Source organism: Natator depressus, chromosome 21, assembly GCF_965152275.1.
Source record: "Natator depressus isolate rNatDep1 chromosome 21, rNatDep2.hap1, whole genome shotgun sequence".
NCBI lineage: Eukaryota > Metazoa > Chordata > Testudines > Cheloniidae > Natator > Natator depressus.
The window spans coordinates 14,439,791-14,464,808 of record NC_134254.1 but is presented as its reverse complement, the minus strand read 5'-3'; the positions used below and the strand labels follow the sequence as shown (position 1 = coordinate 14,464,808).

General features: G+C 53.0%; 1 protein-coding gene across 4 annotated transcripts in view; it reads left to right on the top strand.

Moving 5' to 3' along the window:
* The window catches only part of LGR6 (leucine rich repeat containing G protein-coupled receptor 6), a 203,159-nt gene that overhangs the window by 160,614 nt on the left and 17,527 nt on the right, over positions 1 to 25,018 (top strand). For 3 of the 4 annotated variants that reach the window (XM_074936146.1, XM_074936144.1, XM_074936143.1), the window contains 9 exons: positions 8,775 to 8,843; positions 11,644 to 11,715; positions 12,979 to 13,050; positions 14,205 to 14,273; positions 15,049 to 15,120; positions 17,703 to 17,768; positions 19,746 to 19,817; positions 21,175 to 21,246; positions 23,236 to 23,361. In XM_074936146.1, coding sequence (XP_074792247.1) covers positions 8,775 to 8,843; positions 11,644 to 11,715; positions 12,979 to 13,050; positions 14,205 to 14,273; positions 15,049 to 15,120; positions 17,703 to 17,768; positions 19,746 to 19,817; positions 21,175 to 21,246; positions 23,236 to 23,361 — 690 coding nt within the window. The remainder of the gene's footprint in view (positions 1 to 8,774; positions 8,844 to 11,643; positions 11,716 to 12,978; positions 13,051 to 14,204; positions 14,274 to 15,048; positions 15,121 to 17,702; positions 17,769 to 19,745; positions 19,818 to 21,174; positions 21,247 to 23,235; positions 23,362 to 25,018) is intronic. The other variant, XM_074936145.1, reaches the window with a different exon arrangement.

The following is a 25,018-nucleotide window of genomic DNA, read 5'->3' as shown; positions in this document are numbered from 1 at the left end:
ACAGCCCCCTCTAGCTCAGGGTTCTGCATGCACTCCCACCAGCTCTACCGGTGCCCCTCAATCCCAACCCGCAGCCCCCCACTGCCGAGCAGCCCTGATCTTCCTCTCCTGAGCAGAGTGCAGGGTGCAGCTCTTTAGCAATTTGCCCAAACAGGGGTTTGTTAGAGCCCCCATGGCCCCTAACTCATTTCACAAATGACCAACTGTCCATCGGGCTTTGAGCCCACGCCCCTCTGGATGGCAGAGTGCAGCAGTCTGCGAGCTGAATCACTGCGGTCCCCATTGCTTTGTGCTTTGCAATCAATTTCCTTTGTGTCTTGTAAGTGCTATGTGCTTGTGTCTCCGGGACCCCCCACGAGAGCCTGCCTCTCAAAGGCTTATGTCCAGCTTGTTAAATAAAGCAGTTGGAATTGAAAACATATTTAATTCCGTACCTTCATCTGTTACAGAAGAGACAGAAACACTGGTTGGAGCAGACACATTCTGGGCACTGCTACATCTCTAAATAGGGAACAGAGCCCTGATGGAGAGGGACTGGCAGCTGGAGATGTATAAGGCAGGAGCTCCAGACAGATGCCTTCCCCCTCCAGTATAAGTTTCAATCCTGTGTAAACCCCTGGATAGTGATTCAAACACTCTATGCGAGGCAAAGATGGGGCTGTTTCCATGCAAGGCTGGTAAGAAAAAATGCCTGGATGGAAGAAATGCTCTGTGCTAGCCAAAAAGCTGGCTCTGGGGAGCTCTGACCAGTTTCCCCCAAGGCCAGACGGTGGGTGCTTTCTCTGCCAGGGGTTTGCTGTGTTCTGCATAGAGGGAAAGGCATTTGCACAGGTGAGAAACAGCCAGTTCCATTCTCCACCCCCCTGGAGACTCGCTTCTTCCACAAGCAGGGAGCCAGACCAGACGGCACATGCTAAAGCGCCTCCCAGTGCTGTCTTCATTCTGTGTCTTGTGCAGCACCAAGCCTTTGTTTGTGCCAATGGGGGATAAATTCACCTCTTCCCCAGTGCCCATGTAAGACTTCAGTAATGGCTCAGCAGGGGAGGGCTGTGATCGCTGTTCCACCCCCCACCCCCCACCCCTGTTGTGACCTGGCAACGGGCTATTTTTTATTTTACCCTATTTCCGACCCTGACCCGCTGGGTTTATCTCACGCACCTGTTGTATCTTGTCCTTTAGCCAGCAAGTTCCAAAAAAGAACGAGATACGTTCATGGAGGACAGGTCCATCTGTGGCTATGAGCCAGGATGGGCAGGGATGGTGTCCCTAGCCTCTGTTTGCCAGAAGCTGGGAATGGGAGACGGGGTGGATCACTTGATGATTACCTGTTCTGTTCATTCCCTCTGGGGCATCTGGCATTGGCCACTGTCGGCAGACAGGATACTGGGCTAGATGGACCTTTGGTCTGACCCAGTCTGGCCGTTCTTATGTTCTTATGCTCACCACCCAGCACCATGGGGCCCAAACTAGCTGCGGCCTCTAGATGCTACCACAACATAAATATGAAATCATCATCATTGCTGGTAATTTAATATGGCTTAATGGGACTGGATGGTCCAGGAATGAGCTACTTTCAGGTTGCCAGTTCAACTCCAGCTGTGGCCGCTTGCGACCCAAAGTTGCTGTCATGAGTTGTTGGTTTGGTGGCCCCTGTGAAATGAGCATAGGCCCTGACCCTGCAGTCAGCGCAGTGTTTGTCCCGTTGTAACAAGGAGCTGTAGTGCCTTGGCATTTTGAAGGGACCCCTTGTGTTTTTCTAAAGCCTATGGAGCAGTGGAACTGACTATCTCTGCACTGTATCAGCATAGCCTTGCTGATGCTTGCCAGAATGGGGTGTGGGCAGACCACCCGCGCTGGCATCCTAATCTTCCTTATTATTCACTCTTGAAATCAGGATTGGGTGTCTCTCTCTAAAAGCTCAGCCGGAAGCTATGGGCTTGATGCAGGTGAGATTCTCTCACCTGTGCTATGCAGATGATCATAATGGGCCCTTCAGGCTTTAAATCTATGAATTAGTGATGCTTGATTTGCTCACCATAACCAGTGCCGCAAGCACCACCGGTAACCCAATTTTCCCGCAGTCTGGTTAGCTGCCAATTGGATGCACACACTGCCATAACTCCCTTGAGGCGTGCCTGGTGTCGCACGAATCAAGTATCTGGTCTGCTGAGGAGACTCCTGGGGAGTTCGAATGACATCTCGGACTTTGCAGGGGGACTGAAATCACCAGCAAACATCTTACCTCCAGGTTCTAACCTTATTCCCCCAGCAGGTGTATAAGCTGCAAATCTCTGGTGTTTTGTGGCTTAGGGAAGAATTTATAGTTCCATATAATTTTTGGTTTGGGTTTTCTTTGTGGAACCACTAATAGCCTGTAACAGGCAGAAAATTGAGTTGCACTTATCTTGTTTCCCCCCTCCTCTTTTTCTGGCCTGTTTTAAGTGATTAATAGTTCCAGGCTGCGCATCGTCAGTTTCAAGTCGCCCTGGCAGTTACTGTCTGACATAAGGGCTGCGCTGATGTCAATTTGCTTTTATTTCTAAGTAAACAGGGTTGGTTGAGATCTTGCAAATATGAAGCTAGAGGCACTCTATAAAATGAGTAATAAATAGTGTCCCACCCAGCACGCTATGGCTCCAGCGGAGGCCGGGGTTGGCGGTTGGGGGGGTGACTTTAAGCGGTTTTGATTGTAACTAAAGGAGCAGACATGATCACCTTAAAAGTCCAATTGTGGTGTCTGGAGCTGGTGTCTTGGAGCTCGGCGAAGAGAAATGGTATTTTTATTATAATGTCTCTTGCACACCATTCCCCAAAACACTTGGCCGGCCAATTTGGCTCTGTAAAGTCCTTGATCGTGGACAAAACACCCTCCTGTCAGGCCTGTATCATTTATTCCTTACGTGGAGCTCAACTCGTATGGTGCTGGGGAAGATGGGAAAAGGATGGTGTGTCGGCATCTTCCCATCAGACAGGGTGGGCATGGTATCCCCTTTCCCAGCTGGGGGCTGGAAGGAGAAAGCCTCCCACCATCCAGCAGAGAGCTCCCAGCTCATGCAATGGACGATGCACAGATGCTGAATGCAGATCTGGCTCACTTCTCCCTCCCCTGAGCAAGGGGGAGGCTTTGGCCAACCCAGGTCACCATGGCAGCACCCAGCTGTAGTACAGTGCCACCTGGTGGCAAGCATGGGCTTTTGCAGCCTTCCCCATGTCTTTGCAGGGACCGAACCCAATGCTGTGAAGATGAGAAAAAACTTTAGAGAACTAATTATTAACCCTTCTGAACAAATTTTAAATACTGAGGGAGGAAAACAAATTCACAAGGTGTTTTATAAAGTTTTTTCATATGACACGGTTGTTATCAGTCACTCTAGGACAAGATCGCTCTCTCACTCTTCCCATACGCCACATCTATCTATCTATCTATCTATCCCCATACACCACATTTATCTATCTATCTATCCCCATACACCCCATCCATCTCTCTGTCTGTCTCTTGTCTCTATTCTGAACTCATCATCATGGTACCTGAGTACCTGAGCTCAGAGTGGAGGAACTACATTTCCATCAGTTTTTAGAAAACATGGCTGAGATTCCCTTCTCTGCTCTCTTTACACCACATAACAGGGCCGGAGGAGCATAAAGGGGCCCTAAAATCTCTGAATCCAGCCACGGGAAGATTCCCCCCAGCATGGGCACAACGGAAGGAAACCATAACAATGCTGCCCTCTGAGGCTCCCTTCACAAGCCTGGTGTGGGGCTGGGGGTGAGGTCATGGCACACAGCACTGTGGAGATGCCGGTGACCCTGGGGGTGGCCCCTGTACCTTCAACAGCCCTCCTCTCCCCCACCCCCCAAACACTCCCTTCCCCTCGGGCTGTAAGTTCTGTTCTGTACCTCTTAGAGGCACAGCTCAGCATCCCTGGAAGATTAAAGCTGGGAAGGCCCCAGTGCTGTAGCCAGGCGTGACTTCCTTGAGTGTCTTTGCCCAATCCTGGCTCCACAAAAAGGGCCTCTTCAAGTCTAAAGACTCTGTGGGTGACACCGAGTCCCCACTGAAGTCAATGCTGAAATGCCTACTGACTTCCCCTAGAGCCAGGCTTTCCCCCTAGCTGCACCCAGTCCATCTTTTCCAAAAGACAAACCAAGAGAAGAATTCAAGTTCTGTCACCCACAGGAAAACCAAGACAGGTAAGACAGGATGGGCCAAATTTATCCCCGGAACAAAGGCAGCGGTGTTACACCTGGGATGGAATTGACCCCCAGATGCTGGTCTTATCTTTATGAAGACAGATCTCCTACCGTGTCTTCGCAGAATTAGCGTCGCTGAATATTCAGCATTGTCTCCCTCCTGCGCGGCTCATCACTGCTGCAGCTCCTGAGCTGAGGAATCTGGGAAGTACCTGTCCTCTTTGGCCAATGCTCTTGCCAATATGATTCATGCCTTCGTTGTAGGTCATCGGCGTCCCATCAGTAGGGCTCTGTGTTGGTCACAGGGGTCGCGGAAGTCTCGGGTTCCATGACGTCCTGCGACCTCTGTGACTTCTGCAGTGGCCAGTGTGGCTGACTCCAGACTGCCCAGAGCTCCCCCAACCAAGATTCAAGGGGCATTTATGGTAAAAGTCATGGACAGGCCATGGGTCATGATTTTCTGTTTCTTGCCCGTGACTTGTCCGTGACTTTTACTAAAAATACCCATGAGTAAATCGTCGTCTTACCCATCAGCACTCCCAGCAAGGGGGAGTGGGGATGCTGGTTTGCCCTACAAGAGCACAGCCAGGGTTTCCCATGCCAGGGACCTTCTCTCTGAAGGTCAAGTCTAGAGATTTTTCTCAGTAGTTACAGGTGGGCTCTTTTTAGGCAAGTAAGGCATGACCCATGCCTGAGTAAGGATTTGGGGAACGGGCCCCACGTGGCGGGGGAGACTCCTGGAGGTGAAAATAACTCTCTGCTTATTGGTCTCACTAAATTGAGATGGGAACTCAGTGTAGATCAGTGTTTTCCAGAGTGGGGTGCATCCCAGAGATGGACCAGCCAGAGGGGCGAGGGTGACATATACATCGAGATGGGCAGGCCGCTAACACCCCATAGCAGAGCTGCAGGCAGATGCAATTGGTTTCTTCTTCCAGGGTGGAGGCTCTTGGGAAACACTGGGGCAAAAGTTAGCAGGATCCTTTAGAAAAGTCCAGCGTCTCTCCCAGACAGCCCAGGGTTACCACCAGTCAGACAACACAATTGCACCTGGGTCTGAACAACACAATTGCACCTGGGTCTGCTTCAGCTTCCCACACAGCACAATACATGGCAGAGTACAGGGGTGGCTCGTCCACCCAGAGGTATCTGCTGAATACAATACACCCTGTATCTGCCAAGTATTGACAGGGGAGTCCGGAGATGCCTGCAGTGCTGGGAAGAAAGGGTGTATTTATTCAGGAGGAACGATTCCTGTACATACTTGCAGACACACTGATGTGCAAACAAAATGTTTAGTCTGCTGATGAAAGAGAAGGGAGCCTGTGTAATAGTCTGCCTGAGAGGGAAATATATTGGAAAGGAAATGCAATTTCAGAGCAAGAGAGGGAGCAAATATTAGAGCTTGTTGAATTATTCCTTGCAAATGATATTGGCTGTGAATTGAGGTGCTTTTTTCTGCTAGTGACTCATCCGGGAGCCAAGCCTGGTTTCTGCTGGGAAGCGTTTTCCTCCTGTGGACTGCTCATAAACATACCAGCTGCTCATGGGGGTGAAACTCACCCCTGTGCAGGGGCTTAGCCACCACTTAGGACCTGCAAAGGCTGGAGCAGGACTGAAGCGGTGGCTCAGCCTTGTGCTGTCTGTTGCCCAGTGGGGAACCCCTCCCTATTTGTTTTCCATGATATGTGATTGGCCACATAAGCCACATGGTATTGGCTCAGCTCCCTTATTGGTTGACTGAAACTGTTTAAATGAGAGTGGTAGGCTGTCCGCTGGCTAGAGCACTAGCATAGAATTTGGGAGACTTGGGTTCCAGTGCCTGCTGGGCCATAGACGTCCTATGTGACCTTGGGCAAGCCCCTTTGCCGCTCTGGGCCTCAGTTTCGCTGTATGTGCAATGGTGACAGTAGCCCTGCTGCACGGGGCTGTGTGAGGGTAAATATAATGACTCTGAGGTGCTCAGATACTCTGGTGATAGAGGCCAGCGAAGTACCATGGGTCGGATAACAGGTAATGCTTCCCCCCCACCCCCAATAACAAGTTGTATGAGCAGCAGAGTCAGCCCACTTAATCCTGGACAGATTACCTGGAGCAGACGTGATGGAGAAACTGACCCGTTACACATACTGACCCATGAGCTCAATGCCCGGCTTTAATGGGTCAAACCAACCCATCCTTCATTGACAAGGGAGCTCTCTTAATTGACCCAGTGTGGTTCAGACTTAGGGATAGCATCGTCATGTGTAGCCTCCCCTTGGTTCATGTAGGTAGCTTTCAGGGAGTCCAGTTGGATCCCCACCCATGCAGCTCAGGATAGACTTGTAAACATGACAAGAAGGTGGAAAGCATTAGCCCAACCACAGGCCCTTGATTGTCTCAGGCAGCTAGGGTGACCAGATAGCAACTGCGAAAAAACAGGAAAGGGGGTGGGCGGTAATAGGCGCCTGTATAAGAAAAAGTCCCCAGGGACTGTCCCTTTAAAACGGGACTTCTGGTCAGCCTACAGGCAGCAGAGACAGCCGTGTGTCCTGTAGGAAGGGATGAGGATGCCAGGATTAGGGAATTTTTAGGCTATTTTCATTCCTTTCTTTTCCATGTCACTGAGTCAGGCTTGGCAGCAATGTCACTGTCACAAGTACAAGCTGGCCAGATATCCTAGATTGGGACAGGGAATTACCAGGTAGGGGCAGGGCCAGGGGGGAGTTACAGGGTAATTACCATGTAGGGGCGGGGACAGGGGGGAGTTACAGGGTAATTATCATGTAGGGGTGGGGCTCAGAGGAGAATTATGGGGTAATTACTATGTAGGGGCGGGGACAGGGGAGAATTAGAGGGTAATTACCCAGTGAGGACCCAGAGGGTGGGAGTTAGCAGGTAATTAGGCAGCAAATACCATCTCATTGCTGTAAATTCATGGTTCTTTTTGTCTTGTAACCCACAATCCAGGTTCGATGTAATTACTTTGGGAACGATTAAGCGTAATTACACAGTAATCTGCAGGAGCCAGTAATTCCTCTAATGTTCCAAGGGATTCACCTCTTAAAATTCACTGAGTTACCTGCCCGCAGAAAGGAGTGCCGTGATATGCATGCCTTGCAATGCTAAGTGCGACCTTCAGCGCGGTCTCTTGGTGCCCTGGCCCATAAGGGATCAGTAGGACTGGACTGTACCATCTCAAGGTGGAGCTGCGTCTCCATGGAGAGTATCAACTGCATTGAAGCCCCATTGCCAGAGTTGAAATGCTAGGACAGACTCCCCTCTCCAGAGGCAGAATCTGCTCCTGTCTTCGGCACCTTTGCTAGCCACCCCAACCCCCACTCTCTTCCTATTGTGATTGAGGCAACCCCAGCTTCAGCAGGGAGTTGGAACAGGGCATGGACCTGGCATGGGTGGGACAGGACAGACTCGTAGAGGGGTCCCCAGAAGATGTCTGAAATGGATCTGAGTCTAAGTGAGCCAAAGCCCATTGAAGTCAATGCAGGACTCTCCATTGATGTCAGTAGAGTTGGATCAGCCACTAAGCTGGTGTGACTATACCTTAGTCCTTCCCCCCAACATGTGCAACACCAGTTCAGACCCCATTAGAGTCTTAACCGCCGGCCACCATTTAACCTGCATCTCTCCCTCCCACATCACCACTCAAACTGCCACTCGGGTGCCCAGGGAGGGTAAGATGGGGCATCTCACGTGATGAGAGGGTCGGAAGAGCGTAGCAAGATGAGCAGCTAACCGGAGGATGTAGGAAGGTGCTAGCTAAAGGAAACCACCCCCCTGCTGTAAGTTCCATCTAGCGCCTCTGCGAGCCAGTTACACTGACTTCCCCTCCTGTGCACACCAAGTGTCAGTAGCTCCCCAGGAGTCTAACCCCCCCACCCAAACCTTGTGCATCACCTCCACATTCAGCCCAGGATTTCCAATCCCTGTCCCAAAAGCATGAACATCAGGAGTTAATGCCCAGAACCTGCTCCATCAGGGCAGCTACAGCTAGCCGGGCTGAGCACCTGGGGACGAGCGGCAGAGCGTTCCCGCTGGACGGCCCCCTGTTCTGGAATCCCCTCCTCCTTCTTGCATGCCACATTTGGTGGCTGGGAGATGGGGATCAGAGCGGTGGCCCTTCCCCGAGGCCCATGGAACGGCAGCTGCTGTTTGTATCTTGTTTTTGTAAACATGCTCAGATGTGGCCCCCCCAGGGCATGCGGCAAATGTCTATAACTACAATAGTATGTGAGAGTGAGACTCCAGGGTGCAGGGCGGACACAGTGAAGATAGTGAATCAGTCCAACTCGGGCCAACGCTGAGGACTGTTGTGGGGTCGGGGGTGGGAGGCTGAGGATTCCAGACAGTCACATCTTCTAGGCAGCCAGAGCCCGGTCTGGCCCATGCCTGACAATGCCCCTAGCTGGGAATATTCCTGTGGCAGGAATGTGTGTTGTTTCCAGACATTGGTGGCTGGATCGGCACAGCTGGAAACAGCCATCTCTGATGCTTAATAACCAAGTTTCCATCCCTTCAGAGCACGGACATGCTCCGCTGAGCTCCTACAGCGGCCTTAATGACTGCTTTCCCTCTCTTTCTTTCAGGGACCTGAACTATAACAAGCTGCTGGAATTCCCGGTAGCCATCAGGACGCTAGGCCGGCTGCAGGAGCTGTGAGATTTCTTATTTACTGCATTCCAACTGAATTCTCGACAAGATAGTAACCCATAAAGGGCCACGCATGGCCTGAGCTGGGGAGAGCAGCCTCCAAACTCCTCCCTACCGTCTCTGTGATCCCCATTAAAATAGCTCATTCCACCCCACCGTGGCAACACATGCCTCACGGGGCCTCATTAGCGTGGAAAGAGCATTTCTAGAAGTCGTGACACCAGCTGGCCAGCGGTGATGGGTTTAAACAGATGTGGCCTCTGGCAGAATGCAGGGTGGGGGAACCACCAAGGAGAGCCCACATGGAGCCGGGAGACGAGGAGGTGCACTCCCCCCGACCTCGCAGCTCCCCAGCGCTGACTGGCCTCGGCCTCCTGGTAGGCCTGGCTAAGGACCCGAGCCAAAGCCCATTACAGCCATAGAGTTTAGGGCCAGAAGGAACCACCAGATCATCCCTTACAGGACCTCCTGTCAGTGGGAGATGCTGCCGTTGACATCAGTAGGGTTTGGATCAGACCCTAAGCTGTTGTGACTGACCCCCACTGTGCAACTCACCCACTGAGACTTGTTTAGAGTCCCAACTCTCACTGACGTCCACCCCCAGGATCGGGCCCATAGAGGCAGCGTACCCATGGAGTTAGCCTGGTGCTTATAAGGCTATTCTCAGCCCCAGCAGCACCAACAGCCTCCTCTAGCACCCGCAGACTCTGGGTGTCTACACCGCACATGGGACCCTTCTCGTGGCTTGCTCCCCTCTGACTGGCGGGTCCGGGGGAAGGATCAGTATGGCCCATCCCCGATTAACATACAACGAGGGTCCTTCCTGTGCTGTTTGGACACACACCTCGCCTGTGTAGCCTATCACATGCTTGTGTCTGCCCCTCTCAGCACCAGGCCTGGGAGCGACCTTTGGCTGCCGAGAGCCGTGGCAGGGTGCGGTGGCCTGTTCCTCCCATCAGCGTGATCTGTGAGATTGTCCCCTTTTTTCCTTTTCCTCCCTTTCTCCTCCCTCTTACCCCAAGCACCTTCCACCCCCACCTCGCCCGCACTCTCCTCCTGCCACGCCTACTCCTGCTCTATGTCGCCCGCTCCGTTCTTTGTCTTCCCCTGTGACAGTCTAGTGCCCCTCTGCTATGCCAGCCCCCTCTCGGCCGCACCAGTCACACCCATGCCCAGACTCACTATCTGCACATATACCTGCCAATGTGTGGGAGGGCCGGCGAGAGGGGCTGCTCGCTGAGTGGCTTCAGGGAGGCCATGGTGGCCACATCACTGGCCGGCAGGACAAGGGGAGTGTATGCGCTCGCCCCAGCCTGCTGGCAGGGTCACCAGCTTAGCTGGTCAGTGGCTCCACAAGGGCGCAGAACTATTGTCCCTGCAAGTGCCAGGGATGGGCCCTGAGACAGGGACAAGCCCATTTTGCAGGGAGCTGGGGCTCCCTGGTTATTTATCGACCCTGAGGCTGTGCCGCTCATTCGTGGTGATGTAGAGTGCAGGCATGGGGACAAGAGGCAGCCCCGTTAGTATTTTGAGGAAGGGGTGGGTGGGAGACAGAGGGTTTTTTGGTTGGCTGGAGGAAGAAGAAGTCCCTGGGTAGGAAGAAGATCTCTCATAGTAGACCCAAAGGCAGAGCTGAAGCCAACAGCTGGAAGCTGAAATCAGAGTGGAAACAAGAGGCACCTAGGGGGAATTAACCATTGAAACGGGTTCCCGAGGGATGTGTGGATTGACCATCGCTCAGGGGCTGTTTCCTTCTCGATGATCTGCTGTAGCTCTGCCACACAACGCTGGGCTCAGCACAGGACTCCTTGGGTGGGCGTCTCTGGCTTGCGTTAAGCTGGAGGGCAGAGCGGAGGATCACAGGGGTCTCTCCTGGGCTTGATCCAATCTGTGACAAGGTGGGAGGCAAACCATTTCCTGGGCATGGCCAGGAAGTGCTATGGCCAGCCCTGCATCAAGCCAGCTGTCCCACAAACAGGCTGCAAACGTAGTTAAAAGTTGGACAGACGTAATGGTGAGACTTTTTAAAAAACCTAAAATCCTTGGCTAGATACGGTGGCATAAAATGGGCCCATTCCTTTCATTGTGCTCCCAGAATCGGACACTCTTCCCTATATTTAACAGCCCCCTTGATCCAGGAGTAATCCCACTGACTTCAGTGGTGCTATTCCTGGCATGCCATGCTACTCAACCTGAGCAGGGCTAGGCCAATCAGGCCCTAGGTCTGATGGAGCAGGGCGGTCGATGATGCGCCTTCTACATTCGTGTCAGTGGCATTATGCGTGAGACAGAGTCCACGGGTGAGTCTGCACTACGGCGCTACAGCTGGGCCCCTGGAGCACCCTGCGTTAACAGAAGGGGTTTTCCCTTGATGTAGCTAATCCCCCTCCCCGAGAAGGGGGTAGCTCAGCTGACAGAAGAATTCTTCCATCAGCTAGCCGCGGCTACACAACCAGCACTCGGTGCAAAATTTTGCACAACCCTGAGCGGCACAGTGAGGTCAATCTAATTTTAAGAGTGGACCATGCCTAAGGCTCTGATCCCATCCTAAGGGTCAGAGTGGAGTCTCCATCAGCGGCCATTTTTAAATCGAGATGGGGTGTTTTTCTAAAAGCTCTGCTCTAGGGATCATAGTAGGGACGTTCTCTGACCTATGTCAGGTGAGATGATCGCAATGGTCCCTTCTGGCCTCAGAATCTATAACTCTGTGCATCCCCTCTGTGTTTCAAATCCTCTACCTCTTTTAAGGGGGTTTCCTTTCCCATCTTCTGACCCAGTCACATCCTGGCCTTTCTCTTCCAACAGGGGCTTCCATAACAACAACATAAAGGCTATTCCAGAGAAGGCATTTGTTGGGAATCCTTTACTCCAAACCATGTAAGCAATGTGAACCAGCTTTCCTACTTCATTCTGTACAGGGGATCTCCATCATTTCCCAGGGTCGTAATCTGACATGCATGTGCTGGGGAGGGTGGGATGTGATGAAAGAAGGACCCTAATGTAAGATGAAGGTTTGTCTCTTAGTTCTTCCCCTCATAGAATATCAGGGTTGGAAGAGACCTCAGGAGGTCATGTAGTCCAACCCCCTGCTCAAAGCAGGACCAGTCCCCAGTTTTTGCCCCAGATCCCTAAATGGCCCCCTCAAGGACTGAGCTCACAACCTGGGTTTAGCAGGTCAATGATCAAACCACTGAGCTATGCCTCCCCCTCCCTCCTGTCCTCTGACCCCCTCTTTTTCCCATGTGTCCCACCAACCCCAGCTCTGATGGCTCCAGTCTCACATGAAGCCCTTAGAGAGGAGGAGAGATGAACAGATCATTTATACAGCATTGGTATTGCTGTGTGTAACACACAGCGGTGGAGGGGTTTCTCCACGCCTGCCCCGATGTTAGCCCACGGTGATGCTTAGAGCCCGTGCTTGGAACTTGTTTGTGATAGCTGTAGCTGCGAGCCTGGGACGCGGCTAGGGAGAGCTGAGCCAAGCCAGTTCAGCAGGCCACGATCACCACCCCAGACCCAGCAGGGTCTGAAGGCCCATGGGTAGGATGCAGAGGGATGCCGGCACCACTCCCGTCCTACCCTGCAGGTTTTCCAGGCACTTCCTCCCTCTGGTTTCCCCACCACACTTTTGGCGATGAATTGGTGGAAGCTCTGCCGGGCTGATGCTGTACGTCGCACGGGGGAATCCCACCTTCTGGCGGTGGAGGGGACAGCGGGTGACACGGGGCACTGCTCCGCTCTGAGGGATGGGAAAATACAATCAGAGCCAAACAACGCGACCCTCAGCCCCGTTCTACGCGGCATGTGCAGCAGTTTGGTTTAACAGGGGAGCAGCTCTATTGCGTCATGCGCCTTCCAGTCGTGGCTCAGAGCAGTGATGGGACTTCATGGAGGCACCTGCAGCCCAGCAGGCAAAGCCAGGGCTGCAGAGCACTTGCCCCGGGGCCTCCCTTCAATGCCCAGCCTGGGTTGGAGCCTGTAGCATAGGCAGGAATGATCTGGAGCAGGTGGGCTCACCACGAGGATGCCAGAATCTCTTGCACAGCTCATTCCTAGTCGCTTCCGCTGCTTTGGACTAACACTAGCATCTCCTCCAGTCCGCACAGGGTAACCTAAGCTGGGTATTTGTCTCCTTTGCAGCCATTTTTATGACAATCCCATCCAGTTTGTTGGACAGTCCGCATTCCAGTTCTTGTCAAAGCTGCACACTCTGTAAGTTCATCCCTCAGGTCCTTAGAGAGGTAACGCAACTGGCAATCCAAGCCTCCGGGGCCAGCAGACTGAGCGTCTTCCATCCCCCTTTGCCGTCCAAGCCCTCGTGTCTGGAAGTACCTTCACCAGGGGATCTTGGCAGAGCTCTGCATGGCCCATGTTAATGACCCAGGTGTCCACAGTCGCTCAGAGCAACAGTTCTGAGAGGGGCCTCCTTTCTCACTGCAAGCATGGCAGGGCCTGGGTGCTAGCCCCCCAGGACTCTGCGGTGTCCCTGCACCTCTCTGGAGAACCATCCCACTCACCAGACATCGGTGTGCTTCCTGCCACGCCCCCGCTTGAGCCGCAGATGCTCCTTAACTTGCTGCATTCTCCGTGTGCCGAGTCTCACACCACTATGCAGCACTGCCCGGCCCTGGCAATACCATGCTGCCAGGCAGAGGTTTCACGGGGACAGCGGCTCACAGAACAGACACACAGTAATGCATTGCCATAGCAGTGTGTCACAACTGGAAACACACTGACAGGCATTAGCCTGCATCTCCTCGGCGCCACTTGCCATTGTGTGGTGCATCTTCTTGACCAGCCAGGCCTGCATATGGGGTGTTTTGCAGCCAGTCCTCCTCCGTTGGTGCACGGCAGATGGGCCCGTGGCAGAGGTAACCTCAAACGTGCTCTCTTTACAAGCCTCATAAAGCCACTGGGTGCATAGTTATATGCTCCAGCTAATAAAATAACTTCTAACAAGAACCACGCAGCGTTCTTTAGCTCCCTGGGATAAAGGCACCGGGGAGCTTGGAGGCTACCATCATTTTGTTTTTGTTGGAAGCAATTTGCCAAGAATGTCAGGGTTTGGAGGGGGTGGGTGGGACCCTGCCAAGTTTCCTGGGGAGTAAACGCCTGAGTCCCTGGTTCAATGCATCGGTGCCCTGCTCCACACCCCAGCCAGCCGTGGCACGCTCCTGGGAGAGGTATCGTCAGGCGTGGCAGTGCTTCCCACCTTCCTAGCTAGGCCTGGGCCACCACTTGTCAGCTGCCAAAGCTTTTGGGAGAAGGGGGGATTTGGAAGCTCCAGCACCTGCCCTCGCTCCTTCCAGTTTGCTCTGCCCATCTTCCATACGACCCCCCCTGAGCTTGTCCATCCTTCTCTGCAGGTCACTGAACGGAGCAACAGACATCAGAGAATTCCCAGACCTTAAAGGAACCACCAGCCTAGAAATTCTGTGAGTGGGAAGTCGCCCTCTTCCACGTTCCTCGTGGTGTTCCTTCCAGGCTTGGGCATGGGCTTGGAGGAGAGAGCGTTTACCAAGCTCTGCAGTGCAGGGTCTTAGACACCATGGGAAACTCCACTGCCTATCCTGGAGGCTCCTCTCTGCGGCTGCTACCCATAGCTTCTCCTGGAGTCCCCCACCTTTGCCCTCCACGTGTCTCTTTGCCACTGTGGTCTCTGGCTCGCTACCTCCCCCCGACTTGGTCTGTAAAGCCAGCTACTCACATGGTCCTCCAGAAATCATATCCCGCACCAACCGTTCAGTCCCAGCGCTACCACGTCATTCCCCCAGGGAAGGGGGGTCTGCGGCAGATCGGAGAGCTCCACGGACAGAGACCCTGCTGACACTGCAGAACCTCCCACCGTTTCTGCAGGGCCTCAGATTCCCCCACTACCAACCCCAATGGCAGTGCACGGCCCTGATCCCCGGATGGAGGGTGCTCTGGGGATGTCTGTGGGACCAGCACATTCCCCTTCCACAGTCTCCAAGGAGAAGCCCATTGGCAGATTAGGTGTAGAACCAAGCAATCCATGAGCCACGGGGCATGTTAAACTCGTCCCTCCCTTCCCCCAGCCCAGTGCAGGGTCCTTCCTCCCTCTTACCAAGTCACCTTTAATTTCTCACCATGTGCTTTGCTCTTTCATTTGCTCTGTCCTCCCTCAGCGAGGGCTGGGCTCTCTGCATGCCAGCTTCTCAGTAGCCCCTTCTGTCTCCTTCACGCCCCCAGGACCTTGACCCGGGCAGGGATCCGTTTGCTTCCCAGAGGAATGTGCCAGCAGCTGCCCAGCCTCCGAGTCCTGTGAGTAACTCACGCGCTTCTCCACCAGATTTCACTGCCCCATTCTTTGGTTTGCTTGTCTGATCCCAGCACAGCGCCCAGTGAGGCAGCTCTGGGCTCCGGGACATTAGCTAATAAGACACCCGCTGGGATTGACGTCTCTCTGCTCTGCGGCTTTGTGTGCTATTCGCCCCAGTGTCAGGGCAGAGTGGAGTGGGTGCGAAGTGCTACCAAGTCAGCATGGCCAGAGCTGGTTGGAAAGTGGTTTTTTTTTTCCCCATGGAAAATGTCAACTTTTTGGCAAAAAAATTGAAAACTGAACATATTCAGTGGAAAAAAGGTTGACAAAAAAAAATAATTAAAATTTGATTTGGAAATGCTGCCGAGGTGCCACATGGGACTGTAGTGCTGATGCTGTTCTCCTCTATGGGCCGGTCTCTTCGGCCAGACTACATTTTCCATGATGCACCCTGGTCTCCTTTCTTGTTGAGTCGCTGGTGTATCCTGGGAGACCCTGGCTAGGGTGAGCTCCGGGAGACCTAGTCTGGCAGGGGAACACAGATCACAGAGGAGAATGGGAGCATCAGGCAATTGACCTCAGACTTCCAGGAGGCACCGGGGTAGCAATTCGAAATCAAAAAAATTAGGTTTTGGCCAAATTGTTTCAGTCTTCGGGTATTTGGGGATTTATTTTTTTGAAAAAAAGGGTTCCAAATTTTCCATGGAAAGCAGAGACTTTTTGTGAAAATTTTCATTTAGTCAAAACCGCACTTTCAGTTGAAAAACTGTTTGGATGGAATTTTTTTGACCTGCTTTACCAGTCATGCTTTCCTCTCCTCTGTGAACTGGATGGTTTTGCCTCTTTCTCTCATATTTTCCCTTGTGCCTTTTCTCGGCCTCAGGCCGTTAATTCGATTCATTATTGATGGGAGACAGAATGGCTGTTAAAAATACACCTTTTTTATAGTGATCGCAGGTCAGGCAAAAGCAAGGGTCAATGTCTGTGTGGCGTGGTAGCGTTGTCTAGTGGTTAAAGCAGGAGACTAGATCTCTCTCTAAGGTACTTCTCTGGCCCCCATCGCCGTGGTATCTGAGCACCTCACAATCTTTAATGTATTTATCGTCACACATCCCTGTGACGCAGGACAGCGGTATTAGCCCCATTGTACAGATCGGGAACTGAGGCCCCATCTAAGTGACTCTTTAGGAAAACTTTTTCAGTTGGAGGGTGGTGAAGCACTGGAATGGGTTCCCTAGGGAGGTGGTGGAATCTCCTTCCGTAGAGGTTTTTAAGGTCAGGCTTGACAAAGCCCTGGCTGGGATGATTTAGATGGGGTTGGTCCTGCTTTGAGCAGGGGGTGGGATTAGATAACCTCCTGAGGTCCCTTCCAACCCTGATATTCTATGATTCTATGATTCTAGGACTGCCCCAAGGTCACACTGGAAGCCTGTGGCTGAAGTAAGAATTGAACCTGCTAGGAGTCAGGACTCAGGGACTTTGTGCCTGGCTCTCTCACTGACTGTACATCCCTGGGCAAGTCACTTCATCACTCTATGCCTCAGTTTCCCCACCTGTACAGTGGGGACAGTAGCTCACAGGAGGCATAGTTAATGTTTGTAAAGTGCTTTCAGATTCTGGGCTGGATGGTGCCATAGAAATACAAAGTATAAGGACTAACAGTTGTGCGGGGGGGTTGGGAGGTTTATAGACTATCAGGGTTGGAAGGGACCTCAGGAGGTATCTAGTCCAGCCCCCTGCTCAAAGCAGGACCAATCCCCAATTTTTGCTGCAGATCCCTAAATGGCCCGCTCAGGGATTGAACTCCCAACTCTGGGTTTAGCAGGCCCATCCTCAAACCACTGAGCTATCCCTCCCCCCAAAGTTGTGGACAAACACTTGCTCACTGGTGCAGTGTGGGGCACAGATGGCACAGCAAGGACTTGGGGGGGGATCATGTTTTGAATGACATCCTGGGATGGGGGAGCTGCAGCTGACAGGCAGGAACGTCCTGCACTGGCTGTAATGAACCACTGAACATGGCGTCTTCCAAGAGAAGGGCTAAAAACCAGGATCAGGCCAGTGGTGCAGCTCGGTGCACGTGCAGTGCCAGGGAGGAGAACAGGCACCATCACCAGCCCGACTACCCTGTGAGCTAACATGTCGCCTGGCCTCTGAAAGTGCATCTGCAGTGCTCATCCATCCACAGGGGCAGGAGGGGAGCCTTGACATGCACAAGTCCCTGTGGCGGGGGCTGGGTGGGGAGAGCTGCGCAGCCCTTCCCCTCAAGAAAAGCCAATCCCCAGCGGTAGAAGTGGCTCGCGTGTGGCTGGGATTGATGGAGCTGTGCTGGGGCTGGGTTAGCCGGTGAGCCATTGAGCAATCCATGCATAATGCAAGGAAATGAACGAGGAAATCAGTGCCAAGTGTCAGGTGTGCGCTGAGCGGATATGCCTCTGTGCTGGGGTTTCCTGCTTTCCCCAGCTGCACGGCCCGAGGTCAGTCCGCTCCCCTCCTTCGCAATATCTACTTTCCAAGAATGCTCTCAGGATGGCTTGCTTTGCTCTTAATCTCCTGCCATGTCTGTGGCATTCCTTTCCCACAGCGAACTCTCGCACAATCAAATCGAGGAGCTGCCCAGTTTCCACAGGTGCCAGCAGCTGGAAGAAATGTGAGTCAAGAGATTCCTTCATTCAAAGCTTGGTTCGGGGACAGGGGCCCTCTTGGTGATAGTGAGGTGGTCCTGGCTCTGAGGAGGGACTGAGCAAGGCGTGGGAGATCCAGTTCCAAGGAGATAAAAACTCAGCCGGGCTTTTGCCAGGACTCAAATCCATGCTGGGGGTGAAAAGTTCAGTTCACTAATACTGGACCCAAATCCCCTGAAATAAGCAAGAGAGAGGCTGTGCTAAGGGCCCAGCACCATCCGGGAAGCACTGAGAATTCGTATTATTATGTGGAATAGTCGCCCCAGCCATGGACCAAGGCCCGTTGTGCTAGGGGCTGTACAAACATAGAACAAGGAGCTGCTCCCTGCCCCAAAGAACTTACCCCACAAGGAGCTTTCTCTGGAGAGATCCCAGCCCCAAGAGGAGAAAGAAGGGCTTGATTGCATTGAGCTCTGCTTTACCTTCATACGAAGTTTAATTCCCCATCTGAGCATCCCCTGATCTATTCCAGCTGATGGCATTAATAGGACCCCTATCACCATGGTAGCTAAGGTTTGGATTTTCAAAAGCGCCTAAGCGAGTTAGGTACCTATATCCCATTGAATGTGCCTTGGGCCCAGGTATCCTGCGATTCTACAGCTGCAGAACTGGCAGTGGAATGCACCCACTTGCCACGGAGCTGTGCTCCGCAATTGGACCTTTTGTTTAAAATGATATGTGTCTAGCCTTTATGGTTGGGAGAAAACCTTGAAAATAGAAACTGAGTGTAATTGATGTCATGGGGTCTGCCTGAGTATGCAGACAGCCTGAACCAAGAGATGCTCGGGAACAGCACAGAGACCTGGCAGGGGAGCAGGCAGACATGAGGGCTGAGGGTGAGTCCTACAAAGCATTACAGCTGACGATGAGATGCTTGAATGTGTTTCAGTAGGCAAGAGGAAGGGAGGGTAGGACGCCCACTCACCGCTCACAGCAGGACAGGTGGCATTGCTTGAGAAGCCCAGATTCCCCTTAGGGGGCTTGGTGCAGTCTTCATCAGCTGGAGCCTTTACAGCAAGATGGGGTGTCTCTACCTAGAAACTGCTCCAGCTCGACCACAAGTTATGGGCTGGATGCAGGGATCCCTGGGTGAGGTTCTCTGATATGCATTAGGCAGCAGGTCAGAGCAAATGCTCAGAATGGCTCCTCTGGCCTTTCTGAATGTGTGACTTAGAGACAGCCTGGGCTGCGAATACTAGCTGGTATTGTGGGCAGTGCAGAGAAGTGCTCTGTAAAGGATCGCACCTCACGGAGTGCATGGGAGTGTATGGTTCCATAAGCCGGTGCAGTGTGGCTCCAGCCCTGGCCCTGATTCCTTCCCACCCCCTTGGGTGGCTTGTGCCCTGGGTTGCCAGAGGGGCGTGGTCTCTGCATTCAGGAGAGTGCAGGGACAGGGATTGCACGTGGCACATGGCTGAGACTTAAAGAGGGTGCAAAGCATGGAATTTGGAGACGGTGGGTCAACGCACGCGCCTCTGAATGGCTCTTTGCGAAGGGCTGGATTGCATCTGCTCCTTGCACGTGTGTGTGAACACACACTCACTCTCTCACGCTAGGGTCAGTCACTGTCCAGCCCTATAGCAAAGAGCCATTCGAGGCGCGCGTCCTGACTCACCACCTCCAAGCTTTGCATGGCTGTGGAGCACCCAAGCTCCATGGTGGGATGGCGCATGGAATAGGAGCAGCAGCTTGGAAAGGCTGAGAACGCGAGAGCCTTTGACAAGTCCAGACAGACGGTTCTTTTGCTGTGCGGTGGAGGGGGGGTGCGTGAAAGGGAGCGCTGTCTGACACCCAGCGTGGCACTTGGGAGAGGGCTGGGTTTGGGTTGCTTTGTGTCCTGACCCGCTCACCCCTTGAAATAAGAGCAGGGTTGACAAGCTTTCTTTGGCTGCCAGGGGCCCGGAGAGATCCTCTCTCTCATGCCAGCCTCTCTGTCTTTTCAGAGGCCTCCAGCACAATAGGATCCATGAAATCAGAGCCGACACCTTCGGGCAGCTCGTGGCCCTCCGCTCCATGTGAGTCCGGCTCCGGCTCCGCCGGCACTGGAAACCGTGGGGCTCTTTGTTGTGGGGGAGGGGAACCGTGGGCTCACTGCCAGGTTTGTGCAAGGTGCTCACGCAGTCCCAGACCTGAAAGCTTTGCTTGCACTGCTAGGTTCTTGGGTCCCAAACACCTGCCCGGGGGAAGCAATGGACCACGGGGCTATAGGGGCACATGGGTGAGCCCAGCTCCAGGCAGAGAACTCATGGCAGCGGCTGGGTGCAGATCATGCAAATAATGGCAGTGCATGGAAGTGAATGCAGCACGGTGCAGAAAACACACACTCTAATATATGTATGTGTGCACCACAAATACACAGACCCCCTCCGTACACACATCACGTACACTAACCACACATATTAACCCCACAGAAACATATACACACCTCACATGCTAACCACACACAAACATACGCACACTATGCAACACCTGTACTAACTACACAAACACACAGACCTACACCTCACACATCCGAACCACGCACATTTATGCGCTACTGACTACACCTACCAACTGCACACAGATGCTGTACACCACACACATTCGCTCCCTATGTCCCGCGTGTACTAACTACACACACCCAAACTCACATGGACACACAACTGCCCACTAACCACATCCATTCGCACCATGCATGCTAATGCGTACACACCAGCACTTCACACACACTTGCACACTCAATCCCTAGAGATTCTGGCCCTGCTTGCCCTGCTTGCCCACTCCTGGGAGAGGGTATCTGGGCCAGTAGCCTGCTGCTTTGCACTATGGGGAAGCCATGAACTGTCAGTACCTCGGAGTTTAGTATTTCAGTGCAAAAGTCCCCAAACTTGCAGAAAGAAACCCAAGGGGAATCTTTCCTCAGGGGCCAGCCAACTTGTGCCCTGACAGGGGCTGTGCAGCCTTTGCGCTAACAGAGCTGGATTCCAAAACTCCAGGGGGTACGGATCTAGCCTAGCTTGATTTCGGATGGCTTCCCCGCTAAGAGAGAGCCCGGGACAGTCAATGATAACGCCCAGAATCCCAGCAGCCTGGGGGAGGATGGGGGGAGGGAAGAAGGGACATGGGAGAGGAAAAGGAGAACACACACGCCAGTGGAGGGGACTCAGGAGGTTTTACTGGGGATCCGTTCAGGGCTGATGAGAATTTGGCCTTCCTCAGTAAGAGAGAGGTCTCCCCAGAGCGTGGTGAGAACCAGGGGAGCTTGGACATTGAGATTTGGATGGGTAATGGCTGCGTTTCACATCTTGGCCTACCAATCTCGATAGCTTCCCCATTCACAGGCACCCCACCATTCTCCTCAGCCACCCTCACCGCCGGGTACTTGCTTTGCAGAGACCTGAGTTGGAATTACATCCAGTCGATTCATCCGGAGGCCTTTGCGACCCTCCGCTCGCTCACCAAGCTGTAAGTTGCTTCGAGATTACTCCTGCAGTGGGACAAGGAAAGTGCAGTTGTGGGGACCTCAGGTTCCCTCGCAGAAAGTGGGGCCGGGCACAGATGCTCACACACACCAGTGATGGGAGTGGTATAAATGCCTACACAGACAGACTGGCAGACAGGATGGCTCGGTGGGCCCTGCATGATGGCTGTGGTGCTAATGCAAACACATGCAACTGAGAGTGCCCCTCAAGTGAAATCTTGAAGCTACAGAAAGAGTCACAGAGTTTAAGGCTGGAAGGGACACACAGATCATCCAGTCTGACCTTCTGTGAATCACAGGCCCTTAAACACCACCCAGCCGCCTCCACCCCAAGCTCCACAACCAGAGTTAAAACAAGGCATGACTGCCCCCAGGGGACTAAACTGTTACATGCCATGGGCAGAGAACAGGAGGGACCAAGGTGCACCAGTGCCCAAGGCCTACAGTGGCAGGGATTGGATTTGGTGAGACACTCAGATGATCATAGCAAGTGACCCGCACCTCATGCTGCAGAGATAGGTATAAACCCTCAAGGTCCCTGCCCATTTACCTCCCATGGGGTCCATATTTTCCCTAGATGCCTTTTGCTAATGAGCAGAGTGGATGCTTTATCAACACGGGTCTTAGGCCCCGCTCCTCAAGGGTTGCTTTCGATGGGAGTTAGGATCCTAAATACCTTTGAGGATCTGGGGCCTTCCTCTTCATAGCCGGCCTTCTTCCCTGCCATGATCCTGCCGTGGCTAGCCATGGCTCACCAGTTTAAACGTAGCAGGGGATGAGTATCGACTCAGAGTCATCATCATCTGGTGACCATTCAGTAGTTTAGGTTCCAGGATCCATTGGTCTCTGTTGCTAACGGACAGGTATCCAGTCCCCAGAATTGCTGGGGGCCAAGGGCTGAGTTTGACTGGGACACGCTCTGACCCCTGCACTAGAGAGCTGAGGCAAAGTCTTACCCTAGGTCAGGACTGAGGCACGTTAGCAGGGTGGGATGAGTACACTTGGGCTGTGGCTGTCTATGCTGTAGCTGATCAGGGATGAACAAAGGACTTCACCCTATCGCCAAAGCTAATGAATGGGCAGGCGTTAGCAAGCTGCGTACGTGATTGCAATCAGGGATAAGACCCTACTTTTGATGTCATGTGGAAAATTGCAGAGACAGTGCTTTGCCCCGCTAATTGGCCTTCCAAGACCCAAGCCCAGAAAATCGTCTGATTTTAAAAGACCTCAAGAAAATGGGGCATGACGGATGGTGGGAGTGAGGGAGCAGATCAGGGCATTCTAATCCCATGATTACGAGAACAAGGCAGAAAACCGAAGTAGAGTTTACAGCGATGGCCAGCAGCGACGGAGTCTTCGTAATAGCGGGAGGCAACAAGGCCCCACCCACTCTGTGGCCCCGCCCCCTGGCCAAGCCAGAAGCTGGAACTGAACCGAGAAGCCCGGGCCCCTCCTCTTGCCTGGGATGGGGGGGCCTGGGAGCAGCCCCTGGCCCACGTTCCTGCCTCCAGCTCTCCCAACCAGGGCAGGTGGAGGGTCCACAGCTTGCCACAGCTGCCCACACAGCTCTTACCCCGACCTGGCTCCAGCTTCTGGCCTGGCCGGGGGCAGGGCCTCAGGGGGAAGAGGAGGGGCAGGGGCAGGGCCCGTGGCGAAAAGGGGACGGCCCAGGCCTGTCCACTTTCAACAAGTGGGAGAGCCATGGCCCCTCGGCCCCCCCATTCCAGCACCCCTGGAGATGGCACTCCCCTAATGATTGCTGTATCTTTTCATTCATCCCCAAATTGGGACTGGCCCCCAGTCAGCGCCCAGCAACACTTCTTGCCCTCTCCATTTCTGTATCATATTTTGGACATCCACCAGGTCAAGATGACCATGGGCCATCTGCCGAGCTGTCCAGCCTCTCTCGGTTAACACACCTCTGATCAGCAAAACCCTAATCCTGCTGCTCCTCCTTCCTTTCACTACAACAGAGATTTGACCAACAACCAGCTGGTCACCCTGCCGCTGGATGGTTTGGGTGGACTGACCCATCTGAAGCTCCAAGGCAACCCGGCGCTGTCTGAGCCCTTCAGCAAAGAAAGCTTCCCTAAGATGAGGTATGGTTTTGCTCTGGGTGCCCGGTTCACCTTTATCCTCCGAGCTCCAAGTGGGTCTCGCCAATGGGCCTTTATTTGTTTATTTCAATCAGACGCCTGCTCTCCTTGTTTACTGGACATTTTCCTGCCATTCCTCCCGGCCGGCAGGTCGAGAAAGCCCGGTTTCTTGCTAACACTCCACATCCATCCTTCCGAGCCTTCCGTGGGAAACTGATGTTCCGCTTAACGTCCCATTGCTCACATCCGCCAAACACACACACACAAGCGGAGCTCGTGAAGCAAGGAGCATGAGCCTGGGGCATCTCTGAACGGAAAACATTCTCAGAAGCCAGTCCTAGCTAATGACATCCAGCTTTCCTTCAGTAAACGCTGTTTGTGTGGCCGTGTCTTGTCTGCTATGGATTAATGAGCTGCCCGAAGGGAGTCACATTAAGCCTCTAAACAAGACAATGCTGCATAGATGATCATAATGGTCCCTTCTGACCTTAATATCTATGAATCTATGGCACTGAGGCCACCTCTGCCCTGGGAATGCCGGCTTTGTGGCGAGCCTCAGCACCTGTGTTAGCAGTGAGTTCTTAGCGCCGTCCCCTTGTCTGGTGCGCAGTGAGCTGTGGCTATTGCAGGTTTCAGAGTAGCAGCCGTGTTAGTCTGTATTCGCAAAAAGAACAGGAGGACTTGTGGCACCTTAGAGACTAACCAATTTATTTGAGCATAAGCTTTCGTAAGCCGATGAAGTGAGCTGTAGCTCACGAAAGCTTATGCTCAAATAAATTTGTTAGTCTCTAAGGTGCCACAAGTCCTCCTGTTCTTTTTGTGGCTAGTGCATGGGCCACGTTCATACCCTGACTTGGAGGTGAAGGCCAGCATTTTTCAAAAGTGGCCTCTGATTTGGGGAGTCCTCATTGTGGGGTGGTTTTCAGAGGTGGTGTATGCCCCAAGGTTCCCACTGACTCCAGCTGGAACCGTGGGGTCTCAGCACCTGTGCAAATCAGGCCCAGAGTGTCTCAAGTTGGGCTTCCAAAAATGGAGGCTGCCAGCATCAGAGGCCCTTTTTAACAATGTTGGTGTTAGCAGCTGAGGGATTGGTGGGGATAAGCCCTGACATGCAGGCGAACACAATGCAGTGACATCAGGCCAAATTCAGCTCTCCCTTGCAGTGGTGTGAATCCAGACTAACCCTAGTGATGTCAATTTAGCTGGTTTGGATTTACATCAGAGTAACTGACATGGGGAGGGTGGGCCTTGGACTCAGACTCAGCCTGTGCACCCACTGGTCTTTCCAAAACATCAGCTTGTGGTGCTAGAGAGACAGTTTCAGTCCTAATTGCTGCCCTTTCTGATGGGGGCATCTGGAAACAGTTCTTAGCCACCTCCTAAGGATCTTCACTTTCTTACCACCTTTTGGTAATAGGATTTAATCTGGAGTTTATAACAGGAAGCAGATCTGTATACAGAGTTCCCATCACCTCCCAGGGTTCAGCCAGAAATGTTTGGTAACTTAAAACAAAACCATACTTTTAGACTATAGAGTTTCCCCAGATTTACTAATCCTGTCAAAAGACCTTAACTGCCTGAAAAACTGAAGGCTGCCTCAATTGGATTGCCAGGCTTTACTGGCTTCCAGAAATGAGGCAGGCATTTGCTGTCAGTGGTG